Consider the following 14,190-nt stretch of genomic DNA (forward strand, 5'->3'; position numbering starts at 1 on the left):
CAGCAAGGATAGCTGCCCTCTGGAAGCTCCCATCACCTTTCCCTGAGCTCTCGGGGAGCACAGAAGAGAAAGAGATAGGTGGCACAAACCTCTCCTGCCATTGGGCCACCGAAAAGCTTTTCATCTCCTGTCTAACCTAATATCTTTGTTCCTGTGTTATGGTGGTTTGTTTTCTCTCAAGCTCTGAACGTTTCTTTGTGCTCTTGTCCTGTAATTATTTCATTAGGACCCATAAGGCTGTTGCATCATCACAGCACATTCAGCCCAGGTGCTGCTAACATTACAATCTGAGGGAAGCAATGGCAGTATTGAGCAGCCTGCAGGTCACCTGCTCTGTGGGGCTGGCTTGGCTTTCATACTGAATTTTACACGGTTTAATCCAGGAAAATATATTTTGATGTAGGTCTGGCAGACAATTCAAGGATTTTAGAGGGGACTCACTTTCCATGATGGATGGGATTTGCTCTTAAATGTTAATGAAGCAGGACAACTTTTTGGAGCCACTTATACTAATGATTGTGTGTTTGGGGGATTCTGCTATCATATCATAATTCTTAAATATGACAAATAAAACCTTGTTTTCTTTTATTGACACTCAACTCTGCCTTTAGAGAGAGAAAGTTAAACCTTGATCTCACTTTTTCACACAAGCCAAAGCCAAAAATATGTTAAAGAAAAAAAGGAATGACTCCAAGGACTGTCCCAGGCATCCCAGCACTTGGTCTGGCAGCCTTTATGTGGCTGCTGTGCTTTTGTGATGTGGTGTGCCCACAACACTCACCTACCACATGGGAACTGGAGGCCCCTTTACAACAATGCATGGACATGGCTGAGCCTGAAACAGCTCATCTTGGTCCCACTGGAGGATTTCACAGTGAACAGTCTGTCAGGGAAAAAGCACACATGAAAATTCCAGATAGGAGAACTCCAAAACATACCTGGCCAAGAGTTTTACTAAGCCAGGACCTCTGATATAGCTTTCAGGGTCTTACAGCATGCTGTGTTTTATCATGACAACCTAGCAACCAATCTGAAACACAACCAAGAGGTAGAAGTGCTTCTTCATGTTTTATCTATTTTTTTTCTCTTTGTTTGCATATCTTCTTTGTGATAAATGAAGGGTTACAGATCTATGGGAGGTATGGAGCTATCTCTTTGCTCCTGGCAGTTTCAAAGGTACACAGAAAGAGAAGAGCTTGCACTTGGACATCTGCTATTTCCTGCTATTAGAGGCAAACATTTCACATAACCCCTTTCACTGACTCTTTGAGTTATGTCCTGAACATATAGAGATACCTGGGTTGAGTTCAAGCAGCATACTCCCTACAACTGTTTCAAGACCCAGCAAAAGTACTTCCCTGCCCAGCAGATCTGCTTTAAACGTTCCCACCTCTGCAGTTCCACTTTGTGAACCTTTTTGGCTCTGTTCCTGTAGCTGTCTGTGAGGATTTCCTTCCTTTCTTCTACCAGCACCACAGCTAATAGTGAATGCATGTCATACTTCAAACTTGCCTTATCTCACTTTTAGGGTCTCATTTGCACAGGAGATTCCTGCATTCATGCTCTCAGTCTTGGCCAGCTCTGCAAAACTAGCTGGTGCAAATGCAGGCAGTTTGTTCTATGCAAACAGAAGGAAGAGCTTTGAATCCACTTTCTGATGTAGACTTATGTTGTGACAAAGGGCTTATGGTGTGTGTGAAAGCTGCCTAATCTTTTAAGCAGTTGACAAATGTTAAAGGTGAACAACTGCTTAAACCAAATCGACCACAAAGCTTCCTGTACACTCTTGAGATACTTCACAGGCTGATGCCTGAGCTAAAAAAGCAGGCAGGTATTTGTCTCTGAAGCCCAGTCACTGAAGGAAAAGCTATTTGCTTCCTTTCCTCACAACCTGCTTACACTCTGGTTTGCCTCCAGACTTTCCAGGGTGTGTGGCTTGTGCACTGTTGTTTTGCTGAGTGATGCATGGTGGCATCTTACACACACACACACACATGTAAGCAGGCACACACACACAACTCTTTAAGTGCATATGTCTGTGTGTGTGTGAATCCAAACACATTCTCACTCTCATTACTAATCATGTTTCTTAATATATGGAATTCACAGCTTGTGCCTGGAGGGGACTGTGTTTTCTTGGAAAGCCACCTAAAAAGGCACCAGTGTCAAGTGACACATAAGTGGTCAATAGAAACACAATTTACATGCAATGACTGAATTCCTCTAAGCTCCAGGGACAGGAAAGATTTTTTTTTGTCAGATGCCTTTTAGTTTCAGACAGATTTCTAAAGAAAATAATTGGGTTTGTAAAACTGAGGCCAGCATGTCTTCTCATTGATCATGGAGTTAACAGTGGGTTGCCTTCAGGGTTTATTCACTGCAAACAGAATATCAGCTTGGAAAGAACAGATAAAACAAGGTGTTATTTAGCCTAGTTACTTTTCAGCTTTTAATGTGCTTGGCAGATATTCTTTTCTTGTCAGATTTTCTTTTCTTGTCAGAGCAATGAAATGAGTCAGAACTAGACCTCACCATTACTTAGCTGTGGTCCTTAATACCAGAATGGTTAGGCAAAGCCTGACCCAGAAAACACTTAAAATAGCTTCTCTGGCCATCTTGGAGTGTGATGGCTCTCCTGACACATCCTGAGGACAGACACATTAAATGCTCAGCATCACACTACTCTTGCTAGTGTTTGCTCTCAGGAAGAAGTACAAAAAGCCAGCAGAGAAATGATGTTCTGGGGTGTGGGACCAAAGGGGACTCCCCTTCCCTCTTCTTGTGTCACACTCAGGCAATAGTAATATAGCACTGGAAGACAGAAGAAATTGGGGCTGGTGTTGATATCTGACCCCTCCTTCATCAGTTTTGTGTTTCTTTAGGTTAACTTTTCAAGCAAGTCTAGCAGATGACAATACACATCTGAGGCATACCAGGAGATCATTGCCCTGAGCAATATGAGTAGCATTTCTTCTGCCATCACTTTATCTACTGTACCCATATATAGCTAAATATTTCCCCATTTATAGCTAAATACTGTTTTCATGCTATAAAATGATAGTTTAAGTATTACAGGCTGTGCTTTCTCTAGGGGTTTAGATAGAAAGCAAATAAGCAGTGATTCTCTGCTCAACCAACAGAACAGTCAAATGGGTTTTTTTCTAATGAGAATAGTAAAATAGTTTCAAAAGGGAATTTTAGAGGAGGCATGCTGTGCTGTAGAATAAAGTTCCCTACTTCTGAAACACACTGAAAATGTCAAACCCATAGAAACTCTTTACACTAGTTTCCCAACCATATATATCAGCTGTGGAGTTTGGGTTTCTTCAGTGTGGATGGTATGGAGAAAACCTGAAGGGACTGCACCTCAGCCTGCTGCTGCTACTTTGGGCCAAAACTATCTGTGAAGAGTATTTTAGAATAAGTGTCCTAACTTAAAACACTTTACTTTTAAACAGGTAACTTATATAGTGCATAAAGACAGCCTATGCAGTTGTGTATTGTGGTCCAGGTTTTTTTCCATTACACATCTCCTGACGTCTATCACTTCCTATAAGCATCACAACAAAGCATCACCTATTTGTCATCTCTTCTTCTACTCCTCTTCCACTACAGCCTTCCTCCATCTCTAAAAAGATGTCTGTACCTCTTGACAGAGTTTCTTAGTGCATGGGGAAATGGCTGCCCTGTGTTCCTACATTAAAATTAACACTGTTGTTTCTGTGCAAAGGGGAGCAACTGATGTTTTACTTCTTTTTAGCAGAGACATATAAGCTGTGTAGTATGTCCTCTTCTCCCACACCCTCTTTGGCCACTCTGAACCTTTCTGGCTTTAAAGATGAACCACTCATAATCTCAGACCTGGTTATCACACACACAGTTATTCATCTAAATAAATTTTAGCATGATAAATTAACTGATGTGACACTCTTAAAAGCAAAACTTCTGGGTTTTTTCCCTTACTCCTCTGAACATTACAAGGCACAGTGAGCAACCATATGTATTAAATACACATTCACACATACACTTACTAGATGGCAGAAGATTAAAATACAGTGAATATTGTCAACATCTGGAGAAGAGGAGATGTATTATTCAGTGGAACTAACTACCACACTGTCTTACTACAGAGTAATTAGTAGCATGACTGTTGGGCATAAAGGAAAAAAAAATGTCTTGAAAGAGCTACAAAGGCTGAAAAAGCTGACTAAGTATATTTCTTGTTATTAGTAAAGCATAAGCTGACAGATATGTCTCCCAACTTAAATGGTAAGAATTATTTATAGCAGGAATTTTCCCCAATAGCAATAATTGGAAATGATTAATTCATCCAGAAAACCAAAATAATTATGAATTATAGCAAAAGAAACTCCAAGGGCTAAAAAGAAATCAAAATCTTTACAAGGGACAGTTTTAAAAGGGATTACTTTTCCCACAGAAGCCATCAGAGTGGCACATTTCTCAAGCAGGACAGTAAGAATCAGAAAGAAGTATTTTTTTCCAAGTGTCAGCATTTCAGGAACCTGCAGGCAAACCAGGAAAATGGCATTTCTCCCTAGTGCTTGTAACAGCATTGTGCCACTTCCCCTAACACTGTCCAGGAGACATCTTGCCACAGAGGAATCTTCAGGTGAGGTCAAAATTTTGACTGCTAATGAGTGCTGTTCTCTAACCCAGTTCCCAGCCTGGTGATCATTTGCAGTATCATTGCCTGTGTGTTTACTGGCTATTTTGTCTGCACAGCTCGCCTGGCTATGCAGGCTCCATGGCATTGCAGGGATGATTCAGGAGAGTCCACCATACAGTATGCCAAAAACTGAGAGAGAGACCACATTAAAACAATTCTGGTTTTCTTCATCTACTTTTTGATGCTTTGTGCCTTTAAGCCTATGCTCTGAAGGTTTAGGGGTGTTTCACTCAGAGGGGAGTATTTACAAGTCCACAAAATGTTGATTCTTAAAGAAATGTCTACTTTTGGAGCTCCCATTCTTATTAAAATTAATAAAATGATAAAGGTATTAAATCTGGGTACAGGATAGTTAAAGCAAAAGAAAGACACTTAAAAGAAATGGAGCTGAGCAGCATTTTTCAAAGCATGAAATTTGGTCTGTTGAAAGCTCATGGAAAAAAATCACTTGTCTTTTCATCCCCTCTTCTTGACCAATCTTAATTAACAATTATAGAACAGCAAAAAGTCCAAAGGGAAAACCAAATCACCAACAGCTTCCCCAAAGTCATTGTCGATTTGGCTGTGGTCCTATTCCTTTCCAGCTTGTTCTTCAGTAGACATGAAGATCACTGAATAAAGATAAATACTAGTGAAGGAATCATTATTTGCCTCAATACAGTTTACACTCACAGAGCAGCAAAAGCTTCCTAGATGTAGCCACAACTTCATAGAGACTAGATTAGTAAAGCAATAGTATCTGTGTACAAAAGGCATCTTTATGTGCAAATGAAGGTATTCAGATGCTCTCCGTGCTTATCCATTCTCATAGCTTAGGCATGACTTTGCATGCATGTTTTAGCATTATGTATCAAACCATCAGCTGGCTGAAGGGAACAGAAACTGGCACAGTAGAGGAGTGTCTTTTGTTACTCCTGAAACAAAGTGTTTAGAGGGTGCAATGACCGGTGCCACAGCAGCACCACTCTGGAAACCTCCGTTAATAACAAAATCACATCTCTTTGAAAATGAGCACCATGAAACTGGCCAACAAAGGCAACAGGGCACTTAGCTAAGGAAATCAACGATTTGCATAGTTGATGATGTCATCAGCTTCACTCTGAGGTTTGGTTCTGGGATTATTAAACTCTTAATGACTCCCTTCACCTTCAGGAGGCTTTACCAAAAGTGAAGCTCAGTGAAGCAGCTCACAAAGCTCGGTGTTGGGTGGCTAAAGGAAGATAGTACAATGTAACATGAAAGACTGTATCTAAAAATAATGCAAATCTTTGTTAAAACGTGGGGTTTGATCAGCTCAAAGCACTTCATCTCTATTCTCACGTCAGTTGAGAAGAAATTCTTAATGATGCTGCCCAGGTGCCACAGGCTGGGTACCACACTTGGAATTGCGCAGAGCAGACAAAAAACCCCAAGCGATTTAATTGCCCAATGGCGCAAATTCCTGATTTTAGGGGAAAAAAAATCAGTCCCTGGTACTATTCCGCTTCGACTCGCGTGTTTAAGCCTATGAGCAGCGACTTTCCCCACTCCCCCGCCTCTCTGCTCCGGCACATCTCAGCGGACACACGGAGAGGTTGTGGCGTGGCCGGGGCCGGAGGTAACGCTGCTCGTCCCGCAGAGAAGGGGAGAGAGGGGAAGGGAAGGGAGTTCCCCCACCACCCCCCGCGTCGGTTCCCAGCTGGGGAAGCAGCGGTACCGCCTCCTCCTCTTTTTCCCCTCCTCCTCCTCCCGCTCCGGCCGGCGGGCAGCGTGCGGGGAGCGGCGCCGGGCGCGGGTGCGGAGGGGCGGGGAGCGGGGAGGTGGCCGCGGGAGCCCCCGCCGAGCCCCGGGACGGCCCGGCCTCCATCGCCTTGTCCCGCTGGCCACTAATGGCCTTTGTCTCTCTGCAGGCAGAGCCGGCGGCGAGGGGCCGGCGAGCATGGCTTGGGGCGAGCTCAGCCTCCTCCGCTGGCTGCGGGAGAGTCGGCAGTCGCGGAAACTTATCCTCCTCATCGTCTTCATCGCCCTGCTGCTGGACAACATGCTGCTCACCGTAGTCGGTAGGTAGGATGGGGTTTGGATTGTGGACATGGGGTTTTTTTTTCCTCCCCTCTCGAGAATTAATCTCCCCTGACAGATGTACTCCACTCATGCATGATTAATGCTCTCAAACCAAACATTTGCAAGCACTGGTTGTGATGGGTTTTGAAACGGGGATGATATTCCAGGTGTTGCAAACAGCCTGCAACGCACATCAAAGGCTCGATGTGTTTCTGTGTTAATTGCAGCGTAAGGAATGGTAATATAAAGGTCTTCACAATTCTTTCCTTCTACTAAATGCCACTAATACTTCACAGGAGGGCAGATAACAGTATTTTTAGCTCATCATTTTTTTTCTCCTGTGGTCATGCAACTGAAACAACAGGCTAGATAACATTGGAGATGCCTGTTTCCTTGAGATAGTTCCCCTTTCCCCACGTTGGTCTTAAAATGATAGCTTTCTTATGAACCTATCTAACTGGCTTCTAAAAAAGCACTTCTGTGTGTTGTCTTAGTAAAATTATCCAAATCTTGATCAAAGTTGAAGATGCACCATTTACTGGCCTCATGGCACAGTGTCAAGATTAAGGAATCTACTAAAATGAACATTTTTCACTGGTAGTTTTAGAAGTCCCCATTTAAAGAAAAGGGTTGAGAGAACCTACAGGTTCATGGGTGCACTCACACACGCACACAGATGCAAACACACCTCTCAGAAGTGAATGGGGCTGTGCAGAACCACCAGCTCTGTGCTGCAGTGTCTGCTTCTCAATCAGACTCCTGAATTTCTTGGGGGACTTCAGCTTAAAAGCTGATAGCATGATATAGACCTTTAATTACTTCTTCAGTAACATGTATGCTAGAAGCCCTAGAAATTAGTAGAGTCTGTAGACTTAATGAGAGAGAAGAGGTGAAAGACAAGGAGGGATGATTCTGTCACTAATGCTAAACTGAGTGAACCTGACATTGTCTTTACAACTTCTGAAAAGCCAGTTTCTGAGATACATGTTAATGAATTAAATTGCATCTCAAATCCAAAACCATGTAAAGAAGGTCCCTTCTGGAGGTTCTTTTCAATGGAAATATTTAAAGAAACAATGAGAACACAGCAGTTCTGATTACTTAACAAGGAAGCATTATGTGGGTTTTTCATTCTTATGGCTGTTCTTTGTCAATATTTTTGTGTTAGAAATGTGTTTTATTGCATATTTTGTGTTCTGGTTTAATAATAGTTTCAATGCTTCTCTCATCCTCCATGTTTTCATGATCAAATAAATGCATTTGTGCAGTTGTGCAGCAAAGAGACTCTTCAGCTGTTGGTTCTGATACGTATCTTTCACTTTCTGAATGATGTCTGTATGGAAAGTCTTATATTTATAACAACTGGTAAATAATAAAGACTAATGTAAAAGAACTTTATGTTTTAAACTGCACTTCTGAGTTATGGATGTGCTTTTTCCCATGTGCAAACTTCTATTTCAGTTCTGTGTTTCCACCATTCAAAAATCCTTCCTTGCTCTGTAGAAAAGCCCCCTGTATTTCCTAATCAATGGCAAAGCAAACAAGAAAATCTGGTGATTCTGTTTACAAATGACCTGATAGTAAGATGCCAATATATTCTATTTGTTTTTCCAGTGCCAATAATTCCCAGTTACCTTTACAGCATCAAACATGAGAAAAATGCTACAGAAAGCCAGACTACTAAGCCTAACATAGTGTCAGCAACGATGGACAATTTCCAGAGCATCTTCTCCTACTATGACAACTCAACAATGGTTACTGGAAACGAATCTGATAAGACAGGACCCAGAGAGTTGCATCATACTCAGACAGAACAAATGATAGTAAATGTGACTCCCACCCCATCTGACTGCCCTAAGGAAGATAAGGACCTGCTGAATGAAAATGTTCAAGTTGGTCTCTTGTTTGCTTCAAAAGCAACAGTGCAACTAATCACTAACCCCTTCATAGGGCCGCTGACAAACAGGTATGTCATTTCTGCTGCATTGCTCACTGAGCATTTTATACTGGTGTTTTAGTCTGGACTGATGTTTCAAACAAAGTATTTTTAATGCTCTTGTGGCTCTGGCTTACCGACCTTACCGACCTGGAGGAATATTTTAGTGAAATGCAATTAGTAAATACCTTCTTCCTCTCCAAAATGAATAGGTAAGCTGCACGTGAGCCATCTGGTACATTCAGTATCCTACACTTTTCCTCCAGCTCCTGAGACCTCAGGTCTTTATACAAACCTTTGCTGAAATGGTGTTGAAAACTTGTGTTGAAAGTTATATGGGGCTGAAACACACTATTACAGAGCACTGTGAACTGCTGACATACCTGTTCCACCTACATTAGGCAGATGTCATACTGAACCTGTAGGCAGGGTTCATTATCCATATTGATATCAATATCATTCTGGTGTGATTTAGCATTCAGTGATTTGGAGTTGTCTGAGGTAAGGATGGGTGGGAAATTTGTGTGGACTTCAGTGAAAAATGAACAAGTGTCAAACCATGCTGATACCATGGGCATTGCTGAGTTCAGTGGATCACAGGTGTCCATCAGTACATGATCTAGCCCAGCCTTCAAACTGTTGTGTCTAAATTCTTGCATATATCTGATGTCTTGAATGAAATATGTTTAAATAGTGCTTTATTAAAAACCTGTTTGAGCTAGGATCAAGGTTATAGGTACTGATATCCATGGCTTGCAAACTCTTCCCCTCCAAATTCTAGCACTACTTAGGTTTACATAGAGATGAAAAGGTATTTATTACATCATTTAATTTTGAATGTCCATAGTTAATTTGATTTTGTCATTAGCATTTGGTGTAACACTTCCCCACAGAAGCAGCTGCAGTCCTCCTAGACAGAATATGAGATCAATCTGTGCAGGAAATCAACTCCAAAATCTATTTAGTCAGGTCACTAATTTTCACATTTCTAGAAGAGTTTTTCCTCCCTCCAGCTGAGGGATAAGCAGTGGTTTGTCTCACTGTGTTAGGCATTCAAAACCTATGTTCTGTCTATGACACTGATCTGAACACAAAAGCATCAAATGAGATGACAGCTGCATTTCTCTCTCATTTCACCTTATCTCCTGCACCCACACAGATATAAGAATGCCATTGAAAAATTACTCTTCTGCAAGTTGAGGATGAAATCAAATCTTTGTTGCCTGGATTTCTTGTATTGTTTGGTGAGGATACAAAAGCTCACACACAGGCAAAGTAACACAATGTCAAATAATATCTTCATGGTAGTTCTTTAGGTGTTCTAGACTTTCCTAAATGACTGCAGTTACAAGGGGCAGGTTTGCAAGCTCAGATGCACAAATGTGAGAGTTAAAGTCAAGAGGCACATCATCCCAGTGTCCTGTGTGGCAAAGTCTTTGCTCATACAGCAGAAATCGATGCCTTAGTGGCAAAGTGGCCCTAAATTAGATTTAAAGATTACTAGTTTTCTTTCATATATTGTATCTTGGTGCCTATATCAGCCTTTGCTGAGAAATGTTTAGTGACAAATGTCAGTTAACACATTTATCAATGAACTGTAGAAGTCACTGGCAAAAAAAAATCCCAAGCCTTAACTTGACATTTTCCAATAGTGATATCTATGATCAGTTAAAAAGCAGTGTGAAAAATGAGATTATTATAAATGACACATAAAGTATCTGGGTTATCATGAGAAAGACTCTTCCTTACCACTGATAAGCCCTTTAGTGATAATTGTTGCTGCTGTCATTACTTTTGCAAAATTTCAGCAAAATATCACAGCTTAAGGAGAATTGGCCACTCAGTTCAAGATTAGTGTGCACAGAATGCTTACAAGACAGATTTCACAGAATCTCAAGGGCTGGAATGGACCTCAAAAGATCATCCAGTCCAACCCCTCTGCCAGAGCAGGACCTCCTAGAGTAGGTCACACAGGAACTCATCCAGGTGGGTTTGGAATGTCTCTAGGGAAGGAGACTCCACAGCCCATCTGGGCAGCTCCAGTGCTCCCTCACCTGAACAGGGAAGAATGTTTTCCTTATGTTTCTTTGGAACTTCTTGTGTTCCAATTGTACCCATTGCCCCTTGTCCTGTCATTGGACATCACTGAGAACGGCCTGGCTCCATCCTCCTCACACCCATCCTATACATGTTTGTAACATTAATGAGATCAGATGCCCAGTAAGTTTCATCTTCAAATAGGCAGCACATCATGTTCATGGTTTTGTTTTGCAATCAAATGTAGTTGTTCAAGAGTGGGTTAGATTGTTGAGTATGGAGTTACTGGCACTCATCAGGCACTGGCTTTGAGTGCTTGAGTTTGTACAGGATACAACAGGTTTGATTCACAAGAACCTCTGTCAATAACTACTTTATTGTAGGTTTTCTGGAAGTTTTGTAGGTCATTTTCCCCCCTTTTCTGTAACTACCCAAGGTTCAAAAAAGGTTTTATTCAAGAAGTAAGTTCTACTAAAAGATATTTCTTATTTAAAGCCCAGCTCTTGCCATGGAGTACCAGACAAAAACCACACCTGGCTTAGTGAACTGCTTTGTTATGCATGAAACAACACAAATTACTCTTGGTCTAACAAAGTCTCAGCCCAGGAAACACCAAGTGATGGCTTTGCCATAGGGTGTCAACAGCACACTTCCCATCATGGCACTGCTTCAGGGCAGAGCTGGGGACATTTTGTGGCTCAGATACACGTGATGTTTTTCCTTGTAATGAAATTGGTAATATACTATACAAATAGCACAGCACTTGAGACAGGGCACTTTGCAGGGAGGATGCAATGGCAAGGGAGATTGAGGGCTCTGCCTAATCTTTTCCAGTGAAGAGGGTGGGCAAAAGGCTGCTGTGCCCTCTAGAACTCCATTATTCTAGCCCAGCTCTCTGAGTGTGGCTGTGATCCCAGCTGGGTTGGCCCCACAATCCACAAGAGCAATAAATATCTCTCCTGCCACATCTCTCTCTCCCATTATTTATCAGTCTGAAAACATACATAGTTTTAACCTTTTGCTTATTCAAATTGGGCTCAAAAGTCATTTAAAAATGAGCAGATATTTTCATTGTCATTTGTACACCAGCCTGACCACAGCTTTGAACCCCTTTGCATGAGAGAGTGTGGCTTAGGACCATGATATATTCATGACTGATATATGTGCCAAGAATGAGGCAGATAAATAGGTTTGTAATGACTTAGATATAGTTTAGTTCCTGTGTAAGCTTTCCTTTCAGGTTGAGGTAGGGATTGAAATGATCAGCTCTGCATGGACCATACTCCCTGTCCCTGCTGATCCTGCAACTTCTTTCTTGCCTTCATACACATTCAGTGGTTCATTGACACAAAACCTCAAGGAAAATATCCTTCTTGCCATATGTCTCCCCCAGCCTTCACTGCCAGGGAAGAAGACAGCTGGACTGCCAACCAGGACAGACTTAAGGGGTGCTTGCAGTGGTGTAGCTGTATGACAAGGTTGAAATCTGGATTTGCAGCACTGTAATGGATGGGTAATTAGGCTCTAATCATCCACAGCTGCTAACCTGGTCAGTGTAACCTTTATTTTGCTGCTGCACAGGACCCATCACTTATTGTAGAGTAACCTCGTTAATGGGCATAAACCACTTCCAAACAGTCCTGCAATCTGGGACTAACATGGGACTGAAACACAATAATTGAGGCATTCTCCAGCAGTGGCAGCCTTTCCTCTCCATCCTTCAACTAATGACTCTGCCTTTTTCAGAGGTCAGAAATACTTGTAGGAAGCACTTTTAGCTGCAGGTAGCCTTCATGCAACACGCTGGACTCAGCTTCAGATCCTCTTGAAGGGTTTTGAAAAGAGTGCCCAAGAAAATTACGTGCTTGAGTGTGGTAACAAGAAAAAAAAGAAGAGAGAAGACAGGCTGTAATATTCTTTTGTGATTCTGCATGTATGCAGAGGAACAGAATGTAGAGAGACCTGTGATGGAGCATGCCATGTCATGGCTGAGAAGTAGAAACTTCATATTCACAGGTTTCACATGGGAAGGACATGAATGGCTTGGGACCAAGGGCCAGAATCACTGAATAGTTGTCTGTTACAGGTAGTGCCTCTCCTTTTGGTGATTAGTTATGTTATACAGTGTAATTTTTCAGCAAAATCTCCCAGTCTGTGCTCTCTAGTGTCTGTTGGACACATCAGGGAATGCAGCTGCAGATGAGACATTTGAGGTAGCACAACTGCCAGCTTAGGGCTGCTATTTCAGGAGAAGGCAGGGTTTACTAAGATTACCCAGGAAAGGACAATGTGCATATCTAACTATGTGTCAGCTGGCTGTGGGGAAGACTGTCCCCTGAGCAAGAGCAACCATGACTTAGGGACACAGTTTAGTGGTAGGCTTTGCAGTGTTAGGTTAGTGGCTGTGCTTGATGATCTTAAAGGCTGTTTCCAACCAAAATGATTCCGTGATTTTATGATTCCAGAGGGTCAGCAGTCTCATGCAGGGGCAGAATTGTGCAGCTCCAAGTTGTGGGTGAAGCTCCAGGCTATAGTATTTAGCTTTTCATAGGATTATAAGGACTTGTTTAATTCAGCACAAACCATTTCCTGTGCTGACCTGCATCCCTTTGCATCATCTTGTGTGATGGGTCACTGGCAATGCAGACTTTGGCTGAAATGGCTGGCTGTGCTCACATAGAGTTGAATTCTGAAATGATTCATTTCTTTGTGGAGGAAAAGCTACTTGTTAGACCTCAGTATGTGTGATAAAGCATCATGGTCTGCCGAGTAGCCAGTGTAGGACTGAGCTCTGCTCCAGTTCTTCCCTCACCAGCCTCTGCTATGTATTGCTACACATTGCCATGACCCTGTTTGAAAGGAAGAATCATATCTGTGACTACAAAATTAAGAGTGATGCATGTGCAGTATTTCACTGAGCATTAAGAGTGACTTCTGCTTGTTTTCTTTCCAACCACCAGAAACTTTCTGAGAGTAGGGAGCCTACTGGAAGAACTGAAATCTGCTTTAGCTTGATAGAGTATCATTTAGAACCAGTACAGCAGCCTTTCTCTTCGTGTCTTAGAGTTTATGGAAGATCTCACAGCTCATGTCTCTGATCTAGTGATGGAAATGTGAATGTGGGAGACATTTTGGACAGCTTTGTCTTCATGCAAATCACTGAATTTGAATTCAATGTACTTGTAGTAGAAGTAAATTGCTTTCTCATGGCTCCTGTGCCATGAGAACTGCTGGATTTCTGTACTGAAATCAGACTTCTTCCCAGTGTCCACCCTAGATAGCTCTGGGGTGGCCTTGACAGACACAACTTATGCCCTGGAAGAAGGCATAAGAGCATTCAACTTCTGCTTTCATACCACAGAGAAAGATGATATCTCTCAGCACCAGCAGCAGCCATACTGCAGGGTTTGGGAGTTATTAACCTGTACTTCTATCAGTGCTTCCTTTAATTGAAAAATTCCAAATCAAAGCAATTATGGTTGAGCTCTCT

The 14,190-nt window shown here is 42.1% G+C and overlaps 1 protein-coding gene across 2 annotated transcripts in view; it reads left to right on the forward strand.

Annotated features, from left to right (window-relative positions):
• Positions 1–6,240: 6,240 nt before the first annotated feature.
• SLC18A2 (solute carrier family 18 member A2) overlaps positions 6,241–14,190 on the forward strand; it is a 28,935-nt gene continuing 20,985 nt past the window's right edge. Inside the window, exons 1-3 of one of the 2 annotated variants that reach the window (XM_062001656.1) lie at positions 6,241–6,284; positions 6,577–6,726; positions 8,342–8,693. In XM_062001656.1, the coding sequence (XP_061857640.1) occupies positions 6,606–6,726; positions 8,342–8,693 (473 nt within the window). In that variant the 5' untranslated portion in view covers positions 6,241–6,284; positions 6,577–6,605. Of the gene's footprint in view, positions 6,285–6,432; positions 6,462–6,576; positions 6,727–8,341; positions 8,694–14,190 lie in introns of those variants that run through there. The other variant, XM_062001655.1, reaches the window with a different exon arrangement.

The sequence above is a fragment of the Colius striatus genome, chromosome 8, assembly GCF_028858725.1.
Source record: "Colius striatus isolate bColStr4 chromosome 8, bColStr4.1.hap1, whole genome shotgun sequence".
Classification (NCBI taxonomy): Eukaryota; Metazoa; Chordata; class Aves; order Coliiformes; family Coliidae; genus Colius; species Colius striatus.